At 46.3% G+C, this 21,750-nt stretch overlaps 1 protein-coding gene across 10 annotated transcripts in view; it reads left to right on the top strand.

Annotated features, from left to right (window-relative positions):
- The window catches only part of LOC112235391 (guanine nucleotide exchange factor DBS-like), a 68,507-nt gene that overhangs the window by 44,739 nt on the left and 2,018 nt on the right, over positions 1-21,750 (top strand). For 5 of the 10 annotated variants that reach the window (XM_042323866.1, XM_042323861.1, XM_042323860.1 and 2 more), the window contains 24 exons: positions 4,788-4,907; positions 5,018-5,134; positions 5,575-5,724; positions 5,987-6,111; positions 6,917-7,031; positions 7,457-7,576; positions 8,335-8,526; positions 9,025-9,216; positions 11,081-11,240; positions 13,116-13,260; positions 13,900-13,966; positions 15,761-15,876; positions 16,108-16,270; positions 16,394-16,612; positions 16,764-16,985; positions 17,223-17,394; positions 17,521-17,593; positions 17,694-17,794; positions 18,057-18,149; positions 18,347-18,403; positions 18,636-18,710; positions 20,374-20,454; positions 21,182-21,291; positions 21,421-21,646. In XM_042323866.1, coding sequence (XP_042179800.1) covers positions 4,788-4,907; positions 5,018-5,134; positions 5,575-5,724; positions 5,987-6,111; positions 6,917-7,031; positions 7,457-7,576; positions 8,335-8,526; positions 9,025-9,216; positions 11,081-11,240; positions 13,116-13,260; positions 13,900-13,966; positions 15,761-15,876; positions 16,108-16,270; positions 16,394-16,612; positions 16,764-16,985; positions 17,223-17,394; positions 17,521-17,593; positions 17,694-17,794; positions 18,057-18,149; positions 18,347-18,403; positions 18,636-18,710; positions 20,374-20,454; positions 21,182-21,291; positions 21,421-21,646 — 3,211 coding nt within the window. The remainder of the gene's footprint in view (positions 1-4,787; positions 4,908-5,017; positions 5,135-5,574; positions 5,725-5,986; positions 6,112-6,916; positions 7,032-7,456; positions 7,577-8,334; positions 8,527-9,024; positions 9,217-11,080; positions 11,241-13,115; positions 13,261-13,899; positions 13,967-15,760; positions 15,877-16,107; positions 16,271-16,393; positions 16,613-16,763; positions 16,986-17,222; positions 17,395-17,520; positions 17,594-17,693; positions 17,795-18,056; positions 18,150-18,346; positions 18,404-18,635; positions 18,711-20,373; positions 20,455-21,181; positions 21,292-21,420; positions 21,647-21,750) is intronic. The other 5 variants (XM_042323863.1, XM_042323864.1, XM_042323865.1 and 2 more) reach the window with 5 other exon arrangements.

Here is a 21,750-nt window from a genome sequence, read left to right as displayed (position 1 = left end):
CTATGGAGAGGAGGAGGGTGGAGGGGGCATGTGCAGGGGAGGGAGGAAGGCTATGGAGAGGAGAGGGGCTGGGGGAGGGAGAGGGGTGTCTGGCTACTATGGAGAGGAGGAGGGTGGAGGGGGCATGTGAGTGAGATGGAACCCAGCTGGGTGATGAGGCATGGTAAAGAGAGAGTGGTGTCAGGCTACTCAGCTGGGTGTGATGGTGGAGAGATAGTGGTGTCAGGCTACTCAGCTGGGTGTGATGGGGAGAGATAGTGGTGTCAGGCTACTCAGTTGGGTGTGGTGGGGAAGAGATAGTGGTGTCAGGCTACTCAGCTGGGTGTGATGGGGAGAGATAGTGGTGTCAGGCTACTCAGCTGGGTGTGATGGTGGAGAGATAGTGGTGTCAGGCTACTCAGCTGGGTGTGATGGGGAGAGATAGTGGTGTCAGGCTACTCAGCTGGGTGTGGTGGGGAGGAGATAGTGGTGTCAGGCTACTCAGCTGGGTGTGGTGGGGGAGAGATAGTGGTGTCAGGCTACTCAGCTGGGTGTGGTGGGGGAGAGATAGTGGTGTCAGGCTACTCAGCTGGGTGTGATGGGGGAGAGATAGTGGTGTCAGGCTACTCAGCTGGGTGTGATGGGGTAGAGATCGTGGTGTCAGGCTACTCAGCTGGGTGTGATGGGGTAGAGATCGTGGTGTCAGGCTACTCAGCTGGGTGTGATGGGGGAGAGATAGTGGTGTCAGGCTGCTCAGCTGGGGTGTGATGGGGGAGAGATAGTGGTGTCAGGCTACTCAGCTGGGTGTGATGAGGAAGATATAGTGGTGTCAGGCTACTCAGCTGGGTGTGATGGGGAAGAGACTTCCTGTAGAAAGGATATATTGGTCTGTGTGTGCTTGTGTATGTATCTGTTTGTATGGGGCTTCCCAGTGACAGGAGGGTGTGTGTGTGTGTGTGATGGCATATCTCATGAATGTGTTTGTTATGCTGTAGGCTGGATCTTCCTCTGCATCTTCCTCTGTAGCTGACATATGTCAAGGTTATCCTAATCAGTGTTCTGTCTATATGGTACTCCCTACAGAATGACATTGGAGATCGAAAAACATGTCCAGACTAAATGACCAAATCAGCTGTTCCACGGTAACCGCTAGCTGATGTGTGGTTTGACTGTTCTGTTACAACATGGCCACCACCTATCATCTAAGTGGGTGCTGCTACACGGTAGCGGTGGATGGGTTGAGTTCCCCCCGACTGATGTGTGTTCCATTATTACTTCCTGCAGTATATCATATACTGTGTAGCTGGGTTTAACATGAGCTTTCATTGGCTACACCAGAGTCAGACTACATGGAATGGTATTGTTATGGAAATCACAGTTTGAAGGTCAAGAAGCAGCCCCTCCTTCCATGTTCTCATTAAATGGTTTTTAACGTCCGCCCGCCCGCTGTTAAAGTGCTTTTATGATTTTAGTGTCAGTAAACTCCAAGCTCTCCAAAAATATTGATGTGTTACTGTGATAGGAAAGGGTTCAAATCTACTGAGAGGAGGAGCCTAATAACAGTCAAGCTCCAATCACAGCAGGCTTGCTCCAGTCCCATACAGCCATCAGTCCCAAACAGATCAAGTCATTTGTTTGAGTGTCATGTGCAGGACAGACAGTGTGACCGTGCGCTGGATCATTGATTAGGAGATAAATAATGAGAGTGAGGTAATGAAGATTAACACGTTTTATCTCTCAGGATCTCTTCATTGATTTTGCGGTGGTAGTTCAGTAATACGTTCAGATTTGAGTGACCTTGCCTGACACCTGAAGACACGTGTTTGCTCCCCAAGCAAATGCCTAGGTCTTTAGCTCAGTGGGCTAAAGCAGTCTTGAGCTCCAGGTTCGAAACCTGGTCATTGACACATTTTTTTTCAGTGAGAAAGAGCAGTCCTTTATTTACTAGATGCAATGAATTAATAAAAAATAGACTGGCTGTGTGACAGACGTGGAAACCGTCGCTGTGTGGAACCTCATCTCTTTCTCCCAAGGAGTGCAGTTTCCATGGCAACGTGGTCTTGCAGGGTTGGTAAGCAGCTGTGTGTGGATGTAGTGGGCTAGTCTCTGGGAAGCAGCCGTTTGGCAATATGAGATGACATCATACTGCTGAAATAGAGCCTTATTCTGCTAATTGGAATTGTGATTTGCAGAGGTTTTACTGTGGTTACAAACCTCCACATATTTATTTGAACAGTTAGGCTAAAACTTTGAACTTGTCTCTATACTCCAGCATTTTGGATTTGAGATCAAATGTTTAATATGAGGCGACAGTACAGAACGTCACCTTTTCTTTGAGGGTATTTCCATACATACAGAGCCTTCAGAAAGTTTTCATACCCCTCGACTTATTCCACATTTTGTTGTTACAGCCTAAATTCAAAACGGATCAAATCATGTTTTTTTCTCACCCACCTACATGCAATAATACCCCATAATGACAAAGTGAAAATGGGTTTTTAGAAAATGTTGCACATTTCATGAAAATGAAATACAGAAGTATCTCATTTACAGAAGTATTCACACCCCTGAGTGAATACTTTGTAGAATAACTTTTTGACAGCGATTACATCTTGTATCTGGATAAGGGGTGAGAAAACTTCAAGCTGTAACACAACAAAATGTGGAATAAGTCAAGGGGTGTGAATACTTTCTGAAGGCCCTGTGTCTGTTTCACTGTTTAGAAATTAAAGTCCCCCAATTTGAAGGTGTCATAAGTATTTGGATTTAGTTAAATGTAGTATTTGGTCCCATATTCCTAGCACACAGTGACTACATCAAGCTTGAAGCTCAATAAACGTGGCTGCATTTGCAGTTTGTTTTGTCTGTGTTTCGGATTATGTTGTGCCCAATAGAAATTAATGGTAAATAAATTATTGTCATTTTTTGGTCACTTTTACTGTAAATAAGAATAGAATATGTTTCTGAACACTTCTACGTTAATGAGATCATGCCACCAAAACATGCTTACCACTCACCATTACCAATGACAGGGGAGGTTAGCATTTTTGGGGGTGTAATTTTATCACCAAAATAAACTGCAAATGCACTTTTATCTTCACTGTCCAAGTAAATACATAGGTGTGTGTGTGTGTGTGTGTGTGTGTGTGTGTGTGTGTGTGTGTGTGTGTGTGTGTGTGTGTGTGTGTGTGTGTGTGTGTGTGTGTGTGACTCTGGCTCATCCAATCAGACAATAGGCTACATTCAGGCTGTCAGTTGCTGTGTGGATTCTGGGTTTTCTGGCGAAATCTCTTCTCAGTATTTTCAACCCAAAGAATTCAATAAAAGTACCTATTCTAAAACAAGCGAGAGATGCACCTGTTTTCTAACATGCACTAGATATTTTTGGCTGCACCTCCAGTGATGTTGGTTGAAGCGCTATCCCTCCCTCCTCCAGGGATCAGTGTTATGCCCACTCAGCCTGCTATATATGTCAGCTGTAGCCAGCAGCAGTGGAGTGTGGGGATGTAGGTTCTACAGTGGGCAGTGTTGTTTTGTATGCCCGAGGCTGAGGAAGGTTGTCCTACTCTAGCTAGTCTTGCGGTATCGATTGAAGACCACCCCTGTAGAGCAGAGTAATTCACAACTCCTGTTACAACAAGCCACTAACAATCTGGCTTTACAGGGCCTTCAGAAAGTGTTCACACTTCTCAACTTTCTCCACATGTTGTTGTGTTACAGCCTGAGTTTAAAATGGATTACATTTATATGTTGTGTCACTGGCCTACACACAATACCCCATAATGTCAAAATGGAATTATGTTTTTAGAAACATTTACAAGTATTTAAGGATTCAACCCCTTTGCTACGGCAAGGCTAAATAAGTTCAGGAGTAAAAATGCATGGACTCACTGTGTGTGTAATAATAGTGTTTACCATAATTGACTACCTCATCTCTGTACCCCCACACATACCATTTTCTGTAAGGTCCCTCGGTCGAGCATGGAATTTCCAACACAGATTCAACCACAAAGACCATGGAGGTTTTCTAATGCCTCACAAAGAAGGGCACCTATTGGTAGATGGCTAAAAATGGACAAAGCAGACATTTAAATATCCCTTTGAGTGAAGTTATTAATTACACTTTGGATGGTGTATCGATACACCCAGTCACTAACACAGTTGCCGGAGAGGAAGGAAACCGCTCCAGGATTTGACCATGAGGCCAATGGTGACTTTAAAACAGTTAGAGTTTGATGGCTGTGATAGGAGGAAACTGAGGATGGATCAACAACATTGTAGTTACTCCACAATAGTAACCTAAATGACAGAGTGAAAACAAGGAAGCCTGAACAGAATAAAATATTCCAAAATATGCATCCTGTTTGCATTAAGGTACAAAAGTAAAACTGCAAAAAATGTGGGGAAAATCCAACACAACACTGACTACCACAGTTCATATTTTCAACCATGGTGGTGGCTGCATTATGTTATTGGTATGCTTGTCATCGGCAAGGACTAGGGAGTTTTGTAGGATAAAAAGAAACTGAATAGAGCTCAGCACAGGCACAATCCTAGAGGAAAACCTGATTCAGTCTGCGTTCCATCAGACACTGAGAGAAAAATTCACCTTTCAGCAGGACAATAAGCTAAAACACAAGATCACTGGATCTGCTTACCAAGATGAACCACTGCCCTGATTTACCACTCTCATGTGTATGTATGTTCAGTTAATTTGTATCAATGAATTCCATTCAAGTCCATAAGACCTCTGAAGGTTTATCCCCCAACAACAACAACACAAAGTAATGAATGTATGTGTTCCACAGGGCTCATTCCCAGTACATTTACAGCTGGTTCTGGTCTTGCGGCCCTCCACCTTATTCCAGCGGACGCTCTCCGACATCTTCTTCAAGTTCAACAGGGATGAGTTCAAGATGAAGGTGCCGGTATGTTTTTTTTATATGCATGTGCACGTCTGATGTGAGGACATTAGTGGACCTTTGTATGCGTCTCATATGTAGGTTAATGTGTGTTGACTCTCCTCCCTGTGTCTCAGGTGGTGATGCTGAGCTCTGTGACTGAGCTCCATGCCTACATCGACCGGACTCAGCTGCCCCAGGAGCTGGGAGGAACCCAGGATTACTGCCATGATACCTGGATCTCACACCGCACCGTGAGTACCCTACTACCATACCCTTCTCACCAGACCCCTGACAGACTACATAGGGCCCAATCCCAACATGATACCTGGATCTCACACCGCACGTGAGTACCCTACTACCATACCCTTCTCACCAGACCCCTGACAGACTACATAGGGCCCAATCCCAACATGATACCTGGATCTCACACCGCACCGTGAGTACCCTACTACCATACCCTTCTCACCAGACCCCTGACAGACTACATAGGGCCCAATCCCAACATGATACCTGGATCTCACACCGCACCGTGAGTACCCTACTACCATACCCTTCTCACCAGACCCTTGATATCTGCTCACTGAACTGAACTCATTCTAAACTGTCCCATTAGTCCACCCCATCTCAATAGGATGTGTGTGTGTTTCTAACCAGTGATGACACAATTGGGTTGTGTTTGTCCGGTCCTCAGGCTATCGAGGCCTTTGCTCTGATGGTGAAGACCACGGCACAGACCCTGCAGTCGTTTGGGACGGAGCTGGCCGAGACCGAGCTACCCAACGACGCCCAGGCCACGTCCAACTTGCTGGCCACACACACCGAGAAGAAGGGACAGATGAAGGTAAGGGCACAGAGAGACCAAGTCATTAATATACAGACTATTACCAAAACCTCCATGTTTTAAGTGATAGTGTTGAGGTCAATTCATTTTAAATTCAAGGCGCGATTAAACATTCAGTTCCTGATTTGTTCCTGATGTTTGTGTTTCTCAGGGGAAAGATATACTGAAGAACAGACTTTGGCTGTAGCTGAGACTGTATACTCTGTACTGTCCAATGGTAGATCCCTCTAACTGATGTGTCCATGTCCTGTCTCTCTCCCAGGAGGACCTGTGTGTGGCCCTGGGCCAGGGGGGCCGGCTCCTGGAGAGCATCAACGAGCCCCTGCAGAGAGAACCCGACTATAAAATGAACCAGGACGAGCTGGACAACCTGGCCACCGTGCAGAGGTCAGAGGGGACAGGGGTCAAGGGTCAGGCTTAGAGGTACTCTCATACCTAAGAAGTAGTCTAAAGTTGTGTTGTTTAGATCATACTAAATCTGTATGTTTGCCTCAATCTTAAATGAATGGAAAAGTTTAGCACCATATCAATTTTAAGGTGAACTGTCCCTTTAATGCTAATGAAATAGGTTGAGAAAGGGACAGGGTACAGTAGGAGCAACAGAGATAGGAAATAAGAAAGAGAGATCCTGAGGTCCAACTGGTTATGGAACAGTCAAGATTCATGTTCTCTAGTATCAATGCTGGTGTGTGTCTTGCTAGAAGTTACCTAGAACTCTACTCTCTCATCTCCCATCATGACCCTGAACCTTCTAGGCTGTGTTCTGCCGCGCTGCAGTGAAATCTGCCCCCGTGCCATTCTGGTGTATTTTGGGAGTACGGGGATAGGATGCATAGTGGCAGCACTCACAGCTGCTGAGCAGAATTGGGAGAACAAAGGAAAGAAAACTGCAGTGTTTCATAACCCAAAACATTATGTTGGTTATACTGTAAAGTGCTCTGCTCTTGGAGGAGTAGGTTATGTAAGGGATTTGATTAAACACAGGACTTGGTTTGGTTTCAATGAATAGGTACTTCTGGTTTCACTTAGTGATACTTTGAGATCCAAGCTGAAATACCATTGTTAGCTTTTTTTTCTTTGACTCAAGCTCTCCTCTCTATCCTTCATTCCCTTTCCATGTTTCTCTCCCTCCATCCATCTCTCTCTCTCCATCCCTTCATTCGTCTACCGTTCTTCCTCCATCCGTGTGTAGACTGCTGGGCCAGCTGGATGAGACAGAGACGGCGTTTGATGATTTCTGGGAGAGACACCAGACCAAGCTGGAACAGTGTCTGCAGCTCCGCCATTTTGAATACTACTTCCGTGAGGTGAGGGGAACAGGGACACAAGAGCATCATGGGAGATGTAGTCCCAGTCACTGTTTGTCAATTTGTAGTCCCAGTCACTGTTTGTCAATTTGTTGTCTGTCTGTCTGTCTGTCTGTCTGTCTGTCTGTCTGTCTGTCTGTCTGTCTGTCTGTCTGTCTGTCTGTCTGTCTGTCTGTCTGTCTGTCTGTCTGTCTGTCTGGCTTGTCAATTTGTAGTCCCAGTCACTGTTTGTCAATTTGTTGTCTGTCTGTCTGTCTGTCTGTCTGTCTGTCTGTCTGTCTGTCTGTCTGTCTGTCTGTCTGTCTGTCTGTCTGTCTGTCTGTCTGTCTGTCTGTCTGTCTGTCTGTCTGTCTGTCTGTCTGTCTGTCTGTCTGTCTGTCTGTCGTGTGTTCTGACTCTACCTTTCCCTCACTATCGGTGTTCAGGTGCGTGCCCAGCTGGATGTGGTGTCAGAGCGGGTAGAGGCGTTCTCGGAGGTTGGCATCAGTCCCGCCCATGCAGAACACATCCTACGAGAACTCAACAGCCAGGAGGAGAAAGCCTGTGTAAGACACAAACATACACAGCTCATCCACTTGTCTAACAGATCCAAAACACGATGAGTGAAATGAATGTAGAAACTTGAATGATGAGATTCCACCAGCTGACATGGGTCGTATCCTGTTTCCGCTCTAGTTGTACCCCAGTACATTATAGACCCCATTCATCTCAATGACAGTATTGACTTTACAGATGAGACTCACGTGCAGTGGACCATACCTCCTATTGGTTGGTTCACACATACATTACTGCTGTAGTCCCCATGTGACTAGAAAACATGGCCTATTGCCATGGATATGACTGTGTATCTAAACATGTACAACACCTGCTATATGTGCTGCTATTATTTTCTTGGAGAAATGACATCATATGTCTTGTGCTGCTTCATTCAAGGGGACTTAAGGAGGGAGAGAGAGACAGATTGTGTGTGTTGTGTGGTGGTAGAGTGGATGGTGCTGGTTCTGGTTCTGCACCACAGAAACAGCCTGCTCCCTCGTTCTACATTCCCATCACATATATGGACATGAACTGAATCCACAATGCCTGCAATAAGGCCCAGAACATCCACAGTGAAATCTTTACAGACTGTATACGTTGTGTAAAATGATGAGTTGGCTGGTATGCATCGGTCTTTATTTCAGAGGCAACTAGGAAGTAACATGGACTTAATGGCTTTCCATTATGACTGCTTTGTTCATATTTCTTTGTTTTACTGTGCAATAGTTGTGTGTGTGTTCTCACCTGCCTGTGTCTCTCTCTCCAGGATGTGTTGGACTGGGCTCTGTCCCTGGCCGCTGAGGGGGATGGGCTGATTGAGAGTGCTCACTATGCTGAGGACTCCATCCTGCCAAAGTGCAGTGAGCTGAGGGCCGTGTGTGATGAGGTCACCTCCTTCCTCAAGACCAAGAAGGTCCTTCTCCTGAGGGCCATGGAGCTGCACCACTGTCTGGAGAAGGTGAGGGCTGGAGGGGAGAAGTAGGGTCATGGAAACACTGGCAAACCCTGGTTTAGATGGGGATCAGTAACCGGGTGATTGGTCAATGTAGCCCTCTAGTAGGTGAGAGCTGATGGAATCTTTCAGATGGTTGACAAGTGTCAAGGTATAAGAGTTCGGGTTTGAGTTCAGCCAGGTAAGGATTCATTCTCCCTCTGACCTGTGGTATAATGAATCCCTCCCTCCCTCCCTACCTACCTCCCTCCCTCCCTACCTACCTACCTCCCTACCTACCTCCCTACCTACCTCCCTACCTCCCTCCCTCCCTCCCTACCTACATCCCTACCTCCCTCCCTACCTACCTCCCTCACTACCTCACTACCTCCCTCCCTACCTCACTACCTCCCTCCCTCCCTACCTACCTACCTCCCTCCCTCCCCTACCTCCCTCCCTCCCTCCCTCCCTCCCTCCCTACCTCCCTCCCTACCTACCTACCTACCTCCCTCCCTCCCTCCCTAGGCATCGAGGTGGTGTGAAGAAGGGATCTACCTCCTTGCCTCCCAGCCGGTAGATAGATGTCAGTCTCAAGACGGGGCGGAGGCCGCGCTGCAGGAGCTGGAGAAGTACCTGGACACGGCCGCCCAACACCAGATCACCGACCTCAAGGCCATCTGGAGGGACTATGACTCCATCCTCAACCCAGAGCTCAGGGTAGGTGGCGCCCCATAGAGGCACCAGATATACATTACATGAGAAAACATTGTATTTGGTGGGCCAGTTGTTTTGAACACGGGACGTGACCAGGAGGTTGAGATATTTTTCCAGGTTTTTCCTCCCCTCTCCACGTGGTCAGGAAAAACTCCTGGCCCCAAGTACAGTGCCTTGCGAAAGTATTCGGCCCCCTTGAACTTTGCGACCTTTTGCCACATTTCAGGCTTCAAACATAAAGATATAAAACTGTATTTTTTTGTGAAGAATCAACAACAAGTGGGACACAATCATCTTTTTTAACAAATCAAAAGCTGAAAAATTGGGCGTGCAAAATTATTCAGCCCCCTTAAGTTAATACTTTGTAGCGCCACCTTTTGCTGCGATTACAGCTGTAAGTCGCTTGGGGTATGTCTCTATCAGTTTTGCACATCGAGAGACTGAATTTTTTTCCCATTCCTCCTTGCAAAACAGCTCGAGCTCAGTGAGGTTGGATGGAGAGCATTTGTGAACAGCAGTTTTCAGTTCTTTCCACAGATTCTCGACTGGATTCAGGTCTGGATTTTGACTTGGCCATTCTAACACCTGGATATGTTTATTTTTGAACCATTCCATTGTAGATTTTGCTTTATGTTTTGGATCATTGTCTTGTTGGAAGACAAATCTCCGTCCCAGTCTCAGGTCTTTTGCAGACTCCATCAGGTTTTCTTCCAGAATGGTCCTGTATTTGGCTCCATCCATCTTCCCATCAATTTTAACCATCTTCCCTGTCCCTGCTGAAGAAAAGCAGGCCCAAACCATGATGCTGCCACCACCATGTTTGACAGTGGGGATGGTGTGTTCAGGGTGATGAGCTGTGTTGCTTTTACGCCAAACATAACGTTTTGCATTGTTGCCAAAAAGTTCAATTTTGGTTTCATCTGACCAGAGCACCTTCTTCCACATGTTTGGTGTGTCTCCCAGGTGGCTTGTGGCAAACTTTAAACAACACTTTTTATGGATATCTTTAAGAAATGGCTTTCTTCTTGCCACTCTTCCATAAAGGCCAGATTTGTGCAATATATGACTGATTGTTGTCCTATGGACAGAGTCTCCCACCTCAGCTGTAGATCTCTGCAGTTCATCCAGAGTGATCATGGGCCTCTTGGCTGCATCTCTGATCAGTCTTCTCCTTGTATGAGCTGAAAGTTTAGAGGGACGGCCAGGTCTTGGTAGATTTGCAGTGGTCTGATACTCCTTCCATTTCAATATTATCGCTTGCACAGTGCTCCTTGGGATGTTTAAAGCTTGGGAAATCTTTTTGTATCCAAATCCGGCTTTAAACTTCTTCACAACAGTATCTCGGACCTGCCTGGTGTGTTCCTTGTTCTTCATGATGCTCTCTGCGCTTTTAACGGACCTCTGAGACTATCACAGTGCAGGTGCATTTATACGGAGACTTGATTACGCACAGGTGGATTGTATTTATCATCATTAGTCATTTAGGTCAACATTGGATCATTCAGAGATCCTCACTGAACTTCTGGAGAGAGTTTGCTGCACTGAAAGTAAAGGGGCTGAATAATTTTGCGTGCCCAATTTTTCAGTTTTTGATTTGTTTGAAATATCCAATAAATGTTGTTCCACTTCATGATTGTGTCCCACTTGTTGTTGATTCTTCACAAAAAAATACAGTTTTATATCTTTATGTTTGAAGCCTGAAATGTGGCAAAAGGTCGCAAAGTTCAAGGGGGCCGAATACTTTCGCAAGGCACTGTATAATCAAACGATTGAATAGAGACGAGGAGAGGAATACATCTTTTACTATTGAGCTACAACCTCAAAATGTCAGCATCTAACCCTCCCTCCCCTCTGTGTGTGTTAACAGGAGCAGGTGGAGAAGGTGTTTCAAAAGCAGGTGTCCATGCAGGAGATGTTTGAGAAGAGGAGGGTCAGTCTGAAGAAGCTGGCAGCCAAACAGACACGGCCCGTTCAGCCAGTGGCTCCCAGGCCTGAAGCCATCATCAAGTTCCCCATGTCCCCTCCTGGTGAATACCACATTCTGCGCCACATGTCACACTGGTCATCACTATCTGACTCTACCTTTCCCTTACTGTCTCTCTGGTTCTGACTCTACCTTTCCCTCCCTGTCTCTCTGGTTCTGACTCTACCCTTCCCTCCCTGTCTTTCTGGTTCTGACTCTACCTTTCTCTCCCTGTCTCTCTGGTTCTGACTCTACCTTTCCCTCCGTCTCTCTGGTTCTGATGGAAAAAGCTATACGGACACTCCTAATGTTTTATTTCAGGTTCAAATTGGGTTAGGGTAGGGGTAAGGGTTTGGTTGAGGTAAGGGTCAGTTTTACATTTTGATGAGTTGTTTTGCAGGTCAGCAGTAGCTTCTCCTGTTTCTGATTGCCATCTAGTGGCATGTAAGAAACAACATTCCCCTGAAAAGGCAGCGTGCGAAATTCAAGAATATTTTTTTGAAATATGTAACTTTCACACATTAACATGGCCAATACAGCAAATGAAAGATAAACATCTTGTTAATCTACCCATCGTGTCTGATTTAAAAAATGCTTTACAGCTAAAGCACAACATATGATTATGTTAGATCACCCCCAAGTCGAAAAAACACAGCCATTTTTCCAGCCAAAGATAGGAGTCACAAAAAGCAGAAATATAGATCAAATTAATCTCTAACCTTTGATGATCTTCATCGGATGACACTCATAGGACATCATGTTACACAATACATGTATGTTTTGTTCGATAATGTGCATATTTATATCCAAAAATCTCAGTTTACATTGGCACCTTACGTGCAGTAATGTTTTGATTCCAAAACATCCAGTGATTTTGCAGAAATACTCATAATAAACATTGATAAAAGATACAAGTGTTATTCACAGAATTAAAGATAGACTTCTCCTTAATGCAACCTCTGTGTCAGATTTCAAAAAAACTTTATGGAAAATCAATAATCTGAGAACGGTGCTCAGAACCCAAAACAGCCAGAGGAATATCCGCCATTTTGGAATCAACAAAGTTAGAAACAACACCATAAATATTCACCTACCTTTGATGATCTTCATCAGAAGGCACTCCCAGGAATCCCAGTTCGACAATAAATGACTGATTTGTTCCATAAAGTTCCATCAATTATGTCCAAATAGCCACTTGTTGTTAGTGTGTTCAGCCCAGTAAACCATCTTCATGAGGCGCAGGCACTTCATCCAGACAAAAACTCGAAAAGTTCCGTTACAGTCCTTTAGAAACATGTCAAATGATGTATGGAATCAATCTTTAGGATGTTTTTAACATAAAACGTCAATAATGTTCCAAACTGAGAATTCCTTTGTCTTCAGAAAAGCACTGGAACTCTGTCGGGGGCGCGCATCATGAGACCAAGGCTCTCTGCCAGACCACTGACTCAAAGAGGTCTCATGAGCCCCTCCTTTATAGTAGAATCCTCAAACCAGTTTTTAAAGACGGTTGACATCTAGTGGTATCCCTAGGAAGTGCAACCTCATCCATATCTCAATGTGTATTCGGTAGGCCAAGCTTTGAAAAACTACAAACCTCATATGTCCCACTTCCTGGTTGGATTTTTCTCAGGTTTTCGCCTGCCATATGAGTTCTGTTATACTCATAGACACCATTCAAACAGTTTCAGAAACTTCAGAGTGTTTTCTACCCAATACTAATTATAATATGCATATATTAGCATCTGGGACAGAGTAGGAGGCAGTTCACTCTGGGCGTGCTATTCATCCAAAAGTGAAAATGCTGCCCCCTATCCCAAAAAGGTTCAACAATATCTCATTCCCCAACAATATATCATTGATTGATTGTAATGACTTTTTTGTTGGTTGTTTGAAGTTCAGATGAGTAGTTCTTATCCCGTCTTTCTGTTTCTTGTAGCTCACAGGAGTCAAGAGTCAAGGAATGCAGAGGACAACATCTTGAACGTAGAAAACTGCAGAATAGTGGAGGTCCAGGTGCAGAACGACGGCAGCAGACACGGCTCTCTGTCTGAGGAGGAGGAGAACCTGGCTGTGCTCCGACGGTAGGGTCAGGGGTCAAAGGTCAATGATGTCATACTATAGCCTGAAATGCCTTAAAATAAATCAATGAACGGCCTCCCGAGTGGCTCAGGGGTCTACTGCACTTGAAGCGTCACTACAGCCCCGGATCGATCCCAGGCTGTGTCACAACCGGCCGTCACCAGGAGTCCCATAGGGTGGCGCACAATTTGCCCAGTGTCGTCTGGGTTAGGGGAGGGTTTGGCCGGGGGGGCTTTACTTGGATCATCGCGCTAAAGCGACTCGTGGCGGGCCGGGAGCCTGCAGGCTGACTTCGGTCGTCAGCTGGACGGTTGTTTCCTCCAACACATTGGTGCAGCTTGCTCCCGGGTTAAGAGGGCGGGTGTTAAGAAGCGCACTTTGGCGGGTCATGTTTCGGAAGACGCATGACACGACCTTCGAGTCCATTGGGGAGTTTCAGCGATGAGACAAGATCTAAATTGGGGAGAAAAAGGAGGTGAAAAATATATTTTAAAAAACAATATCAATTAATCCTCTTGTGAAACACAATTGAAAAGAGATGGTTAGAAAGATAGTTAGATATTTCATACTTGGTATAGTTTATCAAAATAATAATACAATATGTTGATGTTAAATAGAATGTTGTTGTTTTGTTCCTACAGACATGTAATGAACGAGCTGTTGGAGACTGAGAGGGCGTACGTAGAGGAGCTTCTCTGTGTACTGCAGGTGTGTAACCACTAGAGGTCGCCACTACTCCACTTACTGTCCTAAATGTAGTAATATATATATATATATATATATATATATATATATATATATATATATATATACTGCTCAAAAAAATAAAGGGAACACTAAAATAACACATCCTAGATCTGAATGAATTAAATATTCTTATTAAATACTTTTGTCTTTACAAAGTTGAATGTGCTGACAACAAATCACACAAAAATTATCAATGAAAATCAAATATATCAACCCATGGAGGTCTGGATTTGGAGACACACTCAAAATTAAAGTGGAAAACCACACTACAGGTTGATCCAACTTTGATGTAATGTCCTTAAAACAAGTCAAAATGAGGCTCGGTAGTGTGTGTGGCCTCCACGTGCCTGTATGACCTCCCTACAACGCCTGGGCATGCTCCTGATGAGGTGGCGGATGGTCTCCTGAGGGATCTCCTCCCAGACCTGGACTAAAGCATCCGCCAACTCCTGGACAGTCTGTGGTGCAACGTGGCGTTGGTGGATGGAGCGAGACATGATGTCCCAGATGTGCTCAATTGGATTCCGGTCTGGGGAACGGGCGGGCCAGTCCATAGCATCAATGCCTTCCTCTTGCAGAAACTGCTGACACACTTCAGCCACATGAGGTCTAGCATTGTCTTGCATTAGGAGGAACCCAGGGCCAACCGCACCAGCATATGGTCTCACAAGGGGTCTGAGGATCTCATCTCGGTACCTAATGGCAGTCAGGCTACCTCTGGCGAGCACATGGAGGGCTGTGCGCCCCCCCCAAAGAAATGCCACCCCACACCATGACTGACCCACCGCCAAACTGGTCATGCTGGAGGATGTTGCAGGCAGCAGAACGTTCTCCACGGCGTCTCCAGACTGTCACGTGTGTCACATGTGCTCAGTGTGAACCTGCTTACATCTGTGAAGAGCACAGGGCGCCAGTGGTGAATTTGCCAATCTTGGTGTTCTCTGGCAAATGCCAAACATCCTGCACGGTGTTGGGCTGTTAGCACAACCCCCACCTGTGGACGTCGGGCCCTCATACCACCCTCATGGAGTCTGTTTCTGACCGTTTGAGCAGACACATGCACATTTGTGGCCTGCTGGAGGTCATTTTTCAGGGCTCTGGCAGTGCTCTTCCTGCTCCTCCTTGCACAAAGGCGGAGGTAGCGGCCCTGCTGCTGGGTTGTTGCCCTCCTACGGCCTCCTCCACGTCTCCTGATGTACTGGCCTGTCTCCTGGTAGCGCATCCATGCTCTGGACACTACGCTGAGAGACACAGCACACCTTCTTGCCACAGCTCGCATTGATGTTCCATCCTGGATGAGCTGCACTACCTGAGCCACTTGTGTGGGTTGTAGACTCCGTCTCATGCTACCACTAGAGTGAAAGCACCGCCAGCATTCAAAAGTGACCAAAACATCAGCCAGGAAGCATAGGAACTGAGAAGTGGTCTGTGGTTATCACCTGCAGAACCACTCCTTTATTGGGGGTGTCTTGCTAATTGCCTATAATTTCTACCTGTTGTCTATTCCATTTGCACAACAGCATATGACATTTATTGTCAATCAGTGTTGCTTCCTAAGTGGACAGTTTGATTTCACAGAAGTGTGATTGACTTGGAGTTACATTGTGTTGTTTAAGTGTTCCCTTTATTTTTTTGAGCAGTGTATATATATATATATATATATATATATATATATGTATGTATGTGTGTGTGTGTGTTTTTGTTGAAAATAGTTTTTTAAAATTGTTACCATTTTAGTATGTGTTGTTATTCCAGGGTTATGCTGCAGAGATGGACAACCCAGCCATGGCTCACCTCCTCCCCAGTGCGCTGCTCAACAGGAAGGATGTCCTGTTTGGCAACATGCCAGAGATCTACCAGTTCCACAAGAGGTGACTTTTACTCCACTGCAACACCCATGTTACATAATGTTTTCTGAGTAATGTCCTGTCATTGTGAACAGCTGTGACAGAAGAGGCACATTCATTCAACCATATCGATTTATAGGGACCAATTTTAACAATATTTCATTTGGTTAACATTACCTCAAGTCCCCCACTGCTTCCCAACCTTGGTAGTACTAACCTGTGTCCCGCTGTCTGTCTGTCTGTGTCTCTCATCAGGACATTCCTCAGGGAGCTGGAGACCTACACAGACGTCCCTGAGCTGGTGGGACGCTGTTTCCTGGAGAGGATGGGCGACCTGCAGATCTATGAGAAGTACTGTCAGAACAAACCTCGATCCGAGAGCTTGTGGAGACAGTGCTCCGACTGCGCCTTCTTCCAGGTAACCTTTCACCTTTCTTTCAGGGCCCTCAGTGTATCTTGGATAGGATCCTCAAGCTCAGTATACTGTAAGCTTATAAAAAATAAAAATTGTATTGATGTGTGATTGTTTGTTTTTACGAAGGAGTGCCAGAGAAAGTTGGAACACAAACTGGGGTTGGACTCGTACCTCCTCAAGCCAGTCCAGAGGATAACCAAATACCAGCTGATACTGAAGGAGTTACTGAAGTACAGTAAGGGCTGTGAGGGTTCAGAGGACCTGCAGGAGGCGCTGTCCTCCATCCTGGGGATCCTGAAGGCCGTCAACGACTCCATGCACCTCATCGCCATCACAGGATATGAGGTCAGCTAACCACAACACCCTTATTCTCCTCGTGCTTTAGGGTGGAGAGGAAAAATGTACCCAACTGTGTAACATATTCTGTACCACAGACAACGCTCAGTTATCTTTCCTACTTGTGATTGAATGGTTGTGTTAATTTATTGATCCCCAGGGGAGCCTGACGGAGTTGGGCAGGCTGCTGATGCAGGGGTCGTTCAACGTGTGGACGGAACACAAGAAAGGTCACGCTAAGGTCAAGGACCTGGCCCGCTTTAAGCCCATGCAGAGACACCTGTTCCTGCATGAAAAAGCCCTGCTCTTCTGTAAGAGACGGGAGGAGAATGGGGAGGGTTACGAGAAAGCCCCGTCCTACAGCTTTAAACACTCCCTCAATGTGAGTCTGGTTATGTCCGGCTGGCTGGCTCACTGTCTGGGGGAGGGTTACGACAAAGCCCCCTCGTACAGCTTCAAACACTTCCTCAATGTCCTGACTGACTTTCTGGCAGTCTGTCTGCCAGTCTGTCTGGCTGGCTGTCTGTCTGGCTCTCCTTGGATTTTTACTTGGATCTATAGTATGTTATGAGTTCAACAGTGATATAGAAGTGTAATATTCCTCGGTTCTCTCTAACAGATGAGTGCGGTGGGCATCACGGAGAGCGCCAAGGGTGACAACAAGAAGTTTGAGATCTGGTGTAATTCCAGAGAGGAGGTGTTTATCGTCCAGGCTGCGACACCTGAGATCAAAACATCTTGGTTGAACGAGATCAGGAAGGTTCTGACAGGCCAGCTGAAGGCTTGCAGGGGTAAGATAGGGGATCTGTGGCATTACAGACACACGCACACACATTCCAGAGTTGATATACATCTGGATGCTAAATTCTCTGTTGTTGTGTCTGTGTTCTGTTAGTAACTGTGATGATTTGTTCCAGAATCTAGTCAAAAGAAGGCGTCAGACACAATGTCTCCCAGTCCAACCAGCAACAGCCCACCTATCTGTCTCAGGTCAGATTTTACAAAGAGAACCATGGCTAGAGCCAGTTACAGAGAAGAAATCAACATGGTTGGTTCTTCTCTTTTTCACCTGTTTGTTTCTCCCTCTTAGTCCATTTAGGAACTGTCAGAAGAGCGTGAAGAAGGGAGAAGAGAAAAAGACAGATGCTGTCAACTCTGACCCCAACTCCCCCTCCTCCCCAAAACACAAAGGTGAGTTGCCCTATTTAGTTGATTAAAGAAAATGTTTTTTACTTCTATCAAATGCTCATGACAAGGAAGCAAACTTCTGTTGCCGTTTTAGTGACCCCCCTCGTCTGGTTAGGTACCCAAGCCGTCCTTGAATCTTTTCCTACTTCCTACTTCCTCCTTCCTTGTTCCTCCTTTAATCTGAGCTTTCTTTCTCTTCTTTTCCTCTTCAAACCACTTTACTCTGTCTCTCCTTCCTGTCCCTCTTTCTCTACCATGGTTGTAGAGGAGACCGTCACCAGTCCCACCACTGACAGGGCATCAGTAGCTAAAACGCGTTTTACCCTTCAAGGCTTCAGCAATCTGAAGAGTCAGAAAGGTAACACTAGTGTCCTGGAGGCATCCCCCATGTTGTCCTCATCATATATGGCAAAGATATGTTCTCCATTTTGAAGTCAACCCCAAGCTCTCTTCACCTACCCCCCTAATATGATTTTAGACAGGACACATCCTTTCCAGTAGTCGACTGCATCAGGGCTTTTGAAGACTGATATTTTGGCTTGCTTTCCTTTGCAGAATTTCTTCACCCTGCTGGTAAAAGTCTAACATTACCAATGGTATTCTCTCAACCAGGTATCCTACAGTATAGTTTGTGGTTAATACATCAAATATTAGAATGAGTGTCTGTTTTAGTAGGCCTGTCCCCCAGCCTCATTATTTAGATGTCTCCAATAGTATTAGCAAGTAGCTAATTATTCTAGTCAGTTTCAGGAAGCTCTTCCCTCTCTCACGGCTGTTTTTCTATTGCTCTCTTTATCATTTCTCTCTGTTTCCTTCTCTTCTGTCTCTCTTCTTCGGCCAACAGGATCCCCCCTTAGCCCTGACCATAAGGCCAAAAGCCACCAGATTAAGAGTGACCCAACTCCCTTTGGGTGTAAAGGTATTCTATCTAATCCATGTCATACCTGTGATTGACTCTGTAGTGTAGTCATCCATCCTGACCCTCCCTCACAGTAGTCATCCATCCATCCTGACCCTCCCTCACAGTAGTCATCCATCCTGACCCTCCCTCACACTAGTCATCCATCCTGAACCTGCCTCACTGTAGTCATCAATCCATTCTGACCCTGCCTCACTGTAGTCATCCATCCATTCTGACCCTGCCTCACTGTAGTTATCCAGCCATCCTGACCCTGCCTCACTGTAGTCATCCAGCCATCCTGACCCTGCCTCACTGTAGTCATCCAGCCATCCTGACCCTGCCTCACTGTAGTCATCCAGCCATCCTGACCCTGCCTCACTGTAGTCATCCAGCCATCCTGACCCCGCCTCACTGTAGTCATTCAGCCATCCTGACCCCGCCTCACTGTAGTCATCCATCCATCCTGACCCTCCCTCACAGTAGTCATCCATCCTAACCCTGCCTCAATGTAGTCATCCATCCATCCTGACCCTGCCTCACTGTAGTCATCCAGCCATCCTGACCCTCCCTCACTGTAGTCATCCAGCCATCCTGACCATCCTCCACTGCAGTCATCCAGCCATCCTGACCATCCTCCACTGCAGTCATCCAGCCATCCTGACCCTGTCTCACTGTAGTCATCCAGCCATCCTGACTCTGCCTCACTGTAGTCATCCATCCTGACCCTGCCTCACTGTAGTCATCCATCCTGAGCCTCTGTCACTGTAGTCATCCAGCCATCCTGACCCTCCCTCACTGTAGTCATCCAGCCATCCTGCCTCTGCCTCACTGTAGTCATCCACCCTGACCCTGCCTCACTGTAGTCATCCATCCTGAGCCTCCGTCACTGTAGACATCCAGCCATCCTGACCCACCCTCACTGTAGTCATCCAGCCATCCTGACTCTGCCTCACTGTAGTCATCCAGCCATCCTGACCCTCCCTCACTGTAGTCATCCATCCATCTTGACCCTCCCTCACTGTAGTCATCCATCCACCTTGACCCTCCCTCACTGTAGTCATCCATCCACCCTGACCCTCCCTCACTGTAGTCATCCATCCACCCTGACCCTCCCTCACTGTAGTCATCCATCCACCCTGACCCTCCCTCACTGTTGTCATCCATCCACCCTGACCCTCCCTCACTGTAGTCATCCATCCACCCTGACCCTCCCTCACTGTTGTCATCCATCCATCCTGACCCTCCCTCACTGTTGTCATCTCAGCACCATGTCAACTCCCCATCATCCCAAAATATATCTCTGTGTGACCATCATGCAAGCAGAGTAAACTGGAGAGGGAATGAATTGTGGTAGATCAATGTAAGACATTCAGCCACCGGGGCCCGCTGAGTGCATTGGTACTGTCTAGCTAAAGACACTGGACTAACGAGGGACTGCAACATGGAGATGACCCAGATAAGATCATTCAAATCTGACGATCGTTGACACAGAGGATGCATACAACAATGTCTTGATTTAAACAAGTGAAAAATCTATGAAAGCCTTGTTGGCCTCAAAGGCCTTTGTAAGACAGTTTGATGGATGAGTCAACCTACACCTGTGTACTTCAAAGCCACCTGAGTGGCAGACACAGCGTTCATCTGGACGACGTTGCTGACTGCTACTGCTTCTTCTCCTCAGAGCCTGGTCAGACTCCTCACATCACTCTGAGCAGGGCCAAGTGGCTCAGCACCTCTAGTCTCTTACAGGCCAAAAGGAGAGGTAGTGTGACAACATGCCTGGGAGGAACACGCTGCTGCACTGTATGGTTGGCCTGGACCCTGCTCTGCTTCTTCCACATACAGAATACCCCCCCAACACATAGTCACAAATCACTGCCTTGTTCCACAATCACAGACAAATCTTCTCTCTGAGATTTGCTGTTGAATATCTGTGTGATATTCACAGCCGGAAAATACTGTTTTGGGTTGTTTGTTTGCTGGAAGGCAAACTGTGTGTCTCTCTCTGTAGCTTGTGTTGTCGTGTTGGTTGCTGTGTGTCTGCATTTCTGACGGATCACAATGCATTGATCTAGGTCTCACTGGATGCTAGGACTCCACGTCTGTTCTTCTTGGTTATTCCATCATGTTCTTTGGGTTCTAATCTGGTTCTTGTGGTTCTGTTTGAGGATTTACAGTGTACTCTGTCAATGGATGTGTTTGCATCCAGTTCTCACCACACACGTCACCTATCACTGTACATATCACCTTGTCTTGTGTATGATTGTGTTAGTGTCCACTCTTCCTTTCCTCTTGAGTTTCACTCCCTTTCTCTAGTTTGACAAACTATCCTCCATGTTGGGATCAAACATTCCATGACAATAACGTTCTCTAAATTGCAATCTATCTTGGATGTGTCTTGGAATTTTTGGTGCCACTGCTAAATCTTAATCTAGATATCAAATCGAGTTTGCTGAATTCTATTACTCTCCTTCTATCTTTCCCCCTAGGTTGGAACAAGGCCTCTTTCTCCATGGACGTGCCAGAAGTGCAGGATGGGTACTCCAGCGCCGAGGACCCCATGAACTCTGACCCTGAGGATGAGGGAGGCAGGAAGCTGGTGAGTCATGGTCGCCAACATGTCTACAACATGTTATGAAAGTTACTTGTTATTCCCTAGCAACACACATGGTAACATGACACACTGGACGCAAACATATGAACTTTGCCCTTTACCCTGTGACCCCAGGCTGTCGGCGACAGGTTCACAGTGGTGGCGGACTATGAGAAGGAGAAAGGAGGGCCTCAGGACCTGTCAGTAAAGAGTGGAGACATGGTGCAGCTCATTAAAGAGGGAGGTGACGGACAGTGGTTTGTTAGAAACTTGGGGAGCAACAAAGATGGCTGGGTAGCAGCAGCCAACCTTCTCACCCTCATCACAGAGTTCAAGTCCTCGCAGTCCCTCTGCAGCTCAGGTACACTGGCTCCATATGTCTGTCTGTCTGCCTCTTTCTCTTCAGTCTCTCTCTCTCTCGGTTTGTGCAAGAGGGAACTGTATCTTGCTACCCAAATAGCTATT

This window comes from Oncorhynchus tshawytscha, linkage group LG07, assembly GCF_018296145.1.
Source record: "Oncorhynchus tshawytscha isolate Ot180627B linkage group LG07, Otsh_v2.0, whole genome shotgun sequence".
NCBI lineage: Eukaryota > Metazoa > Chordata > Actinopteri > Salmoniformes > Salmonidae > Oncorhynchus > Oncorhynchus tshawytscha.
The sequence above is the reverse complement of the archived record's forward strand: the minus strand, read 5'-3'. Positions and strand labels throughout refer to the sequence as shown.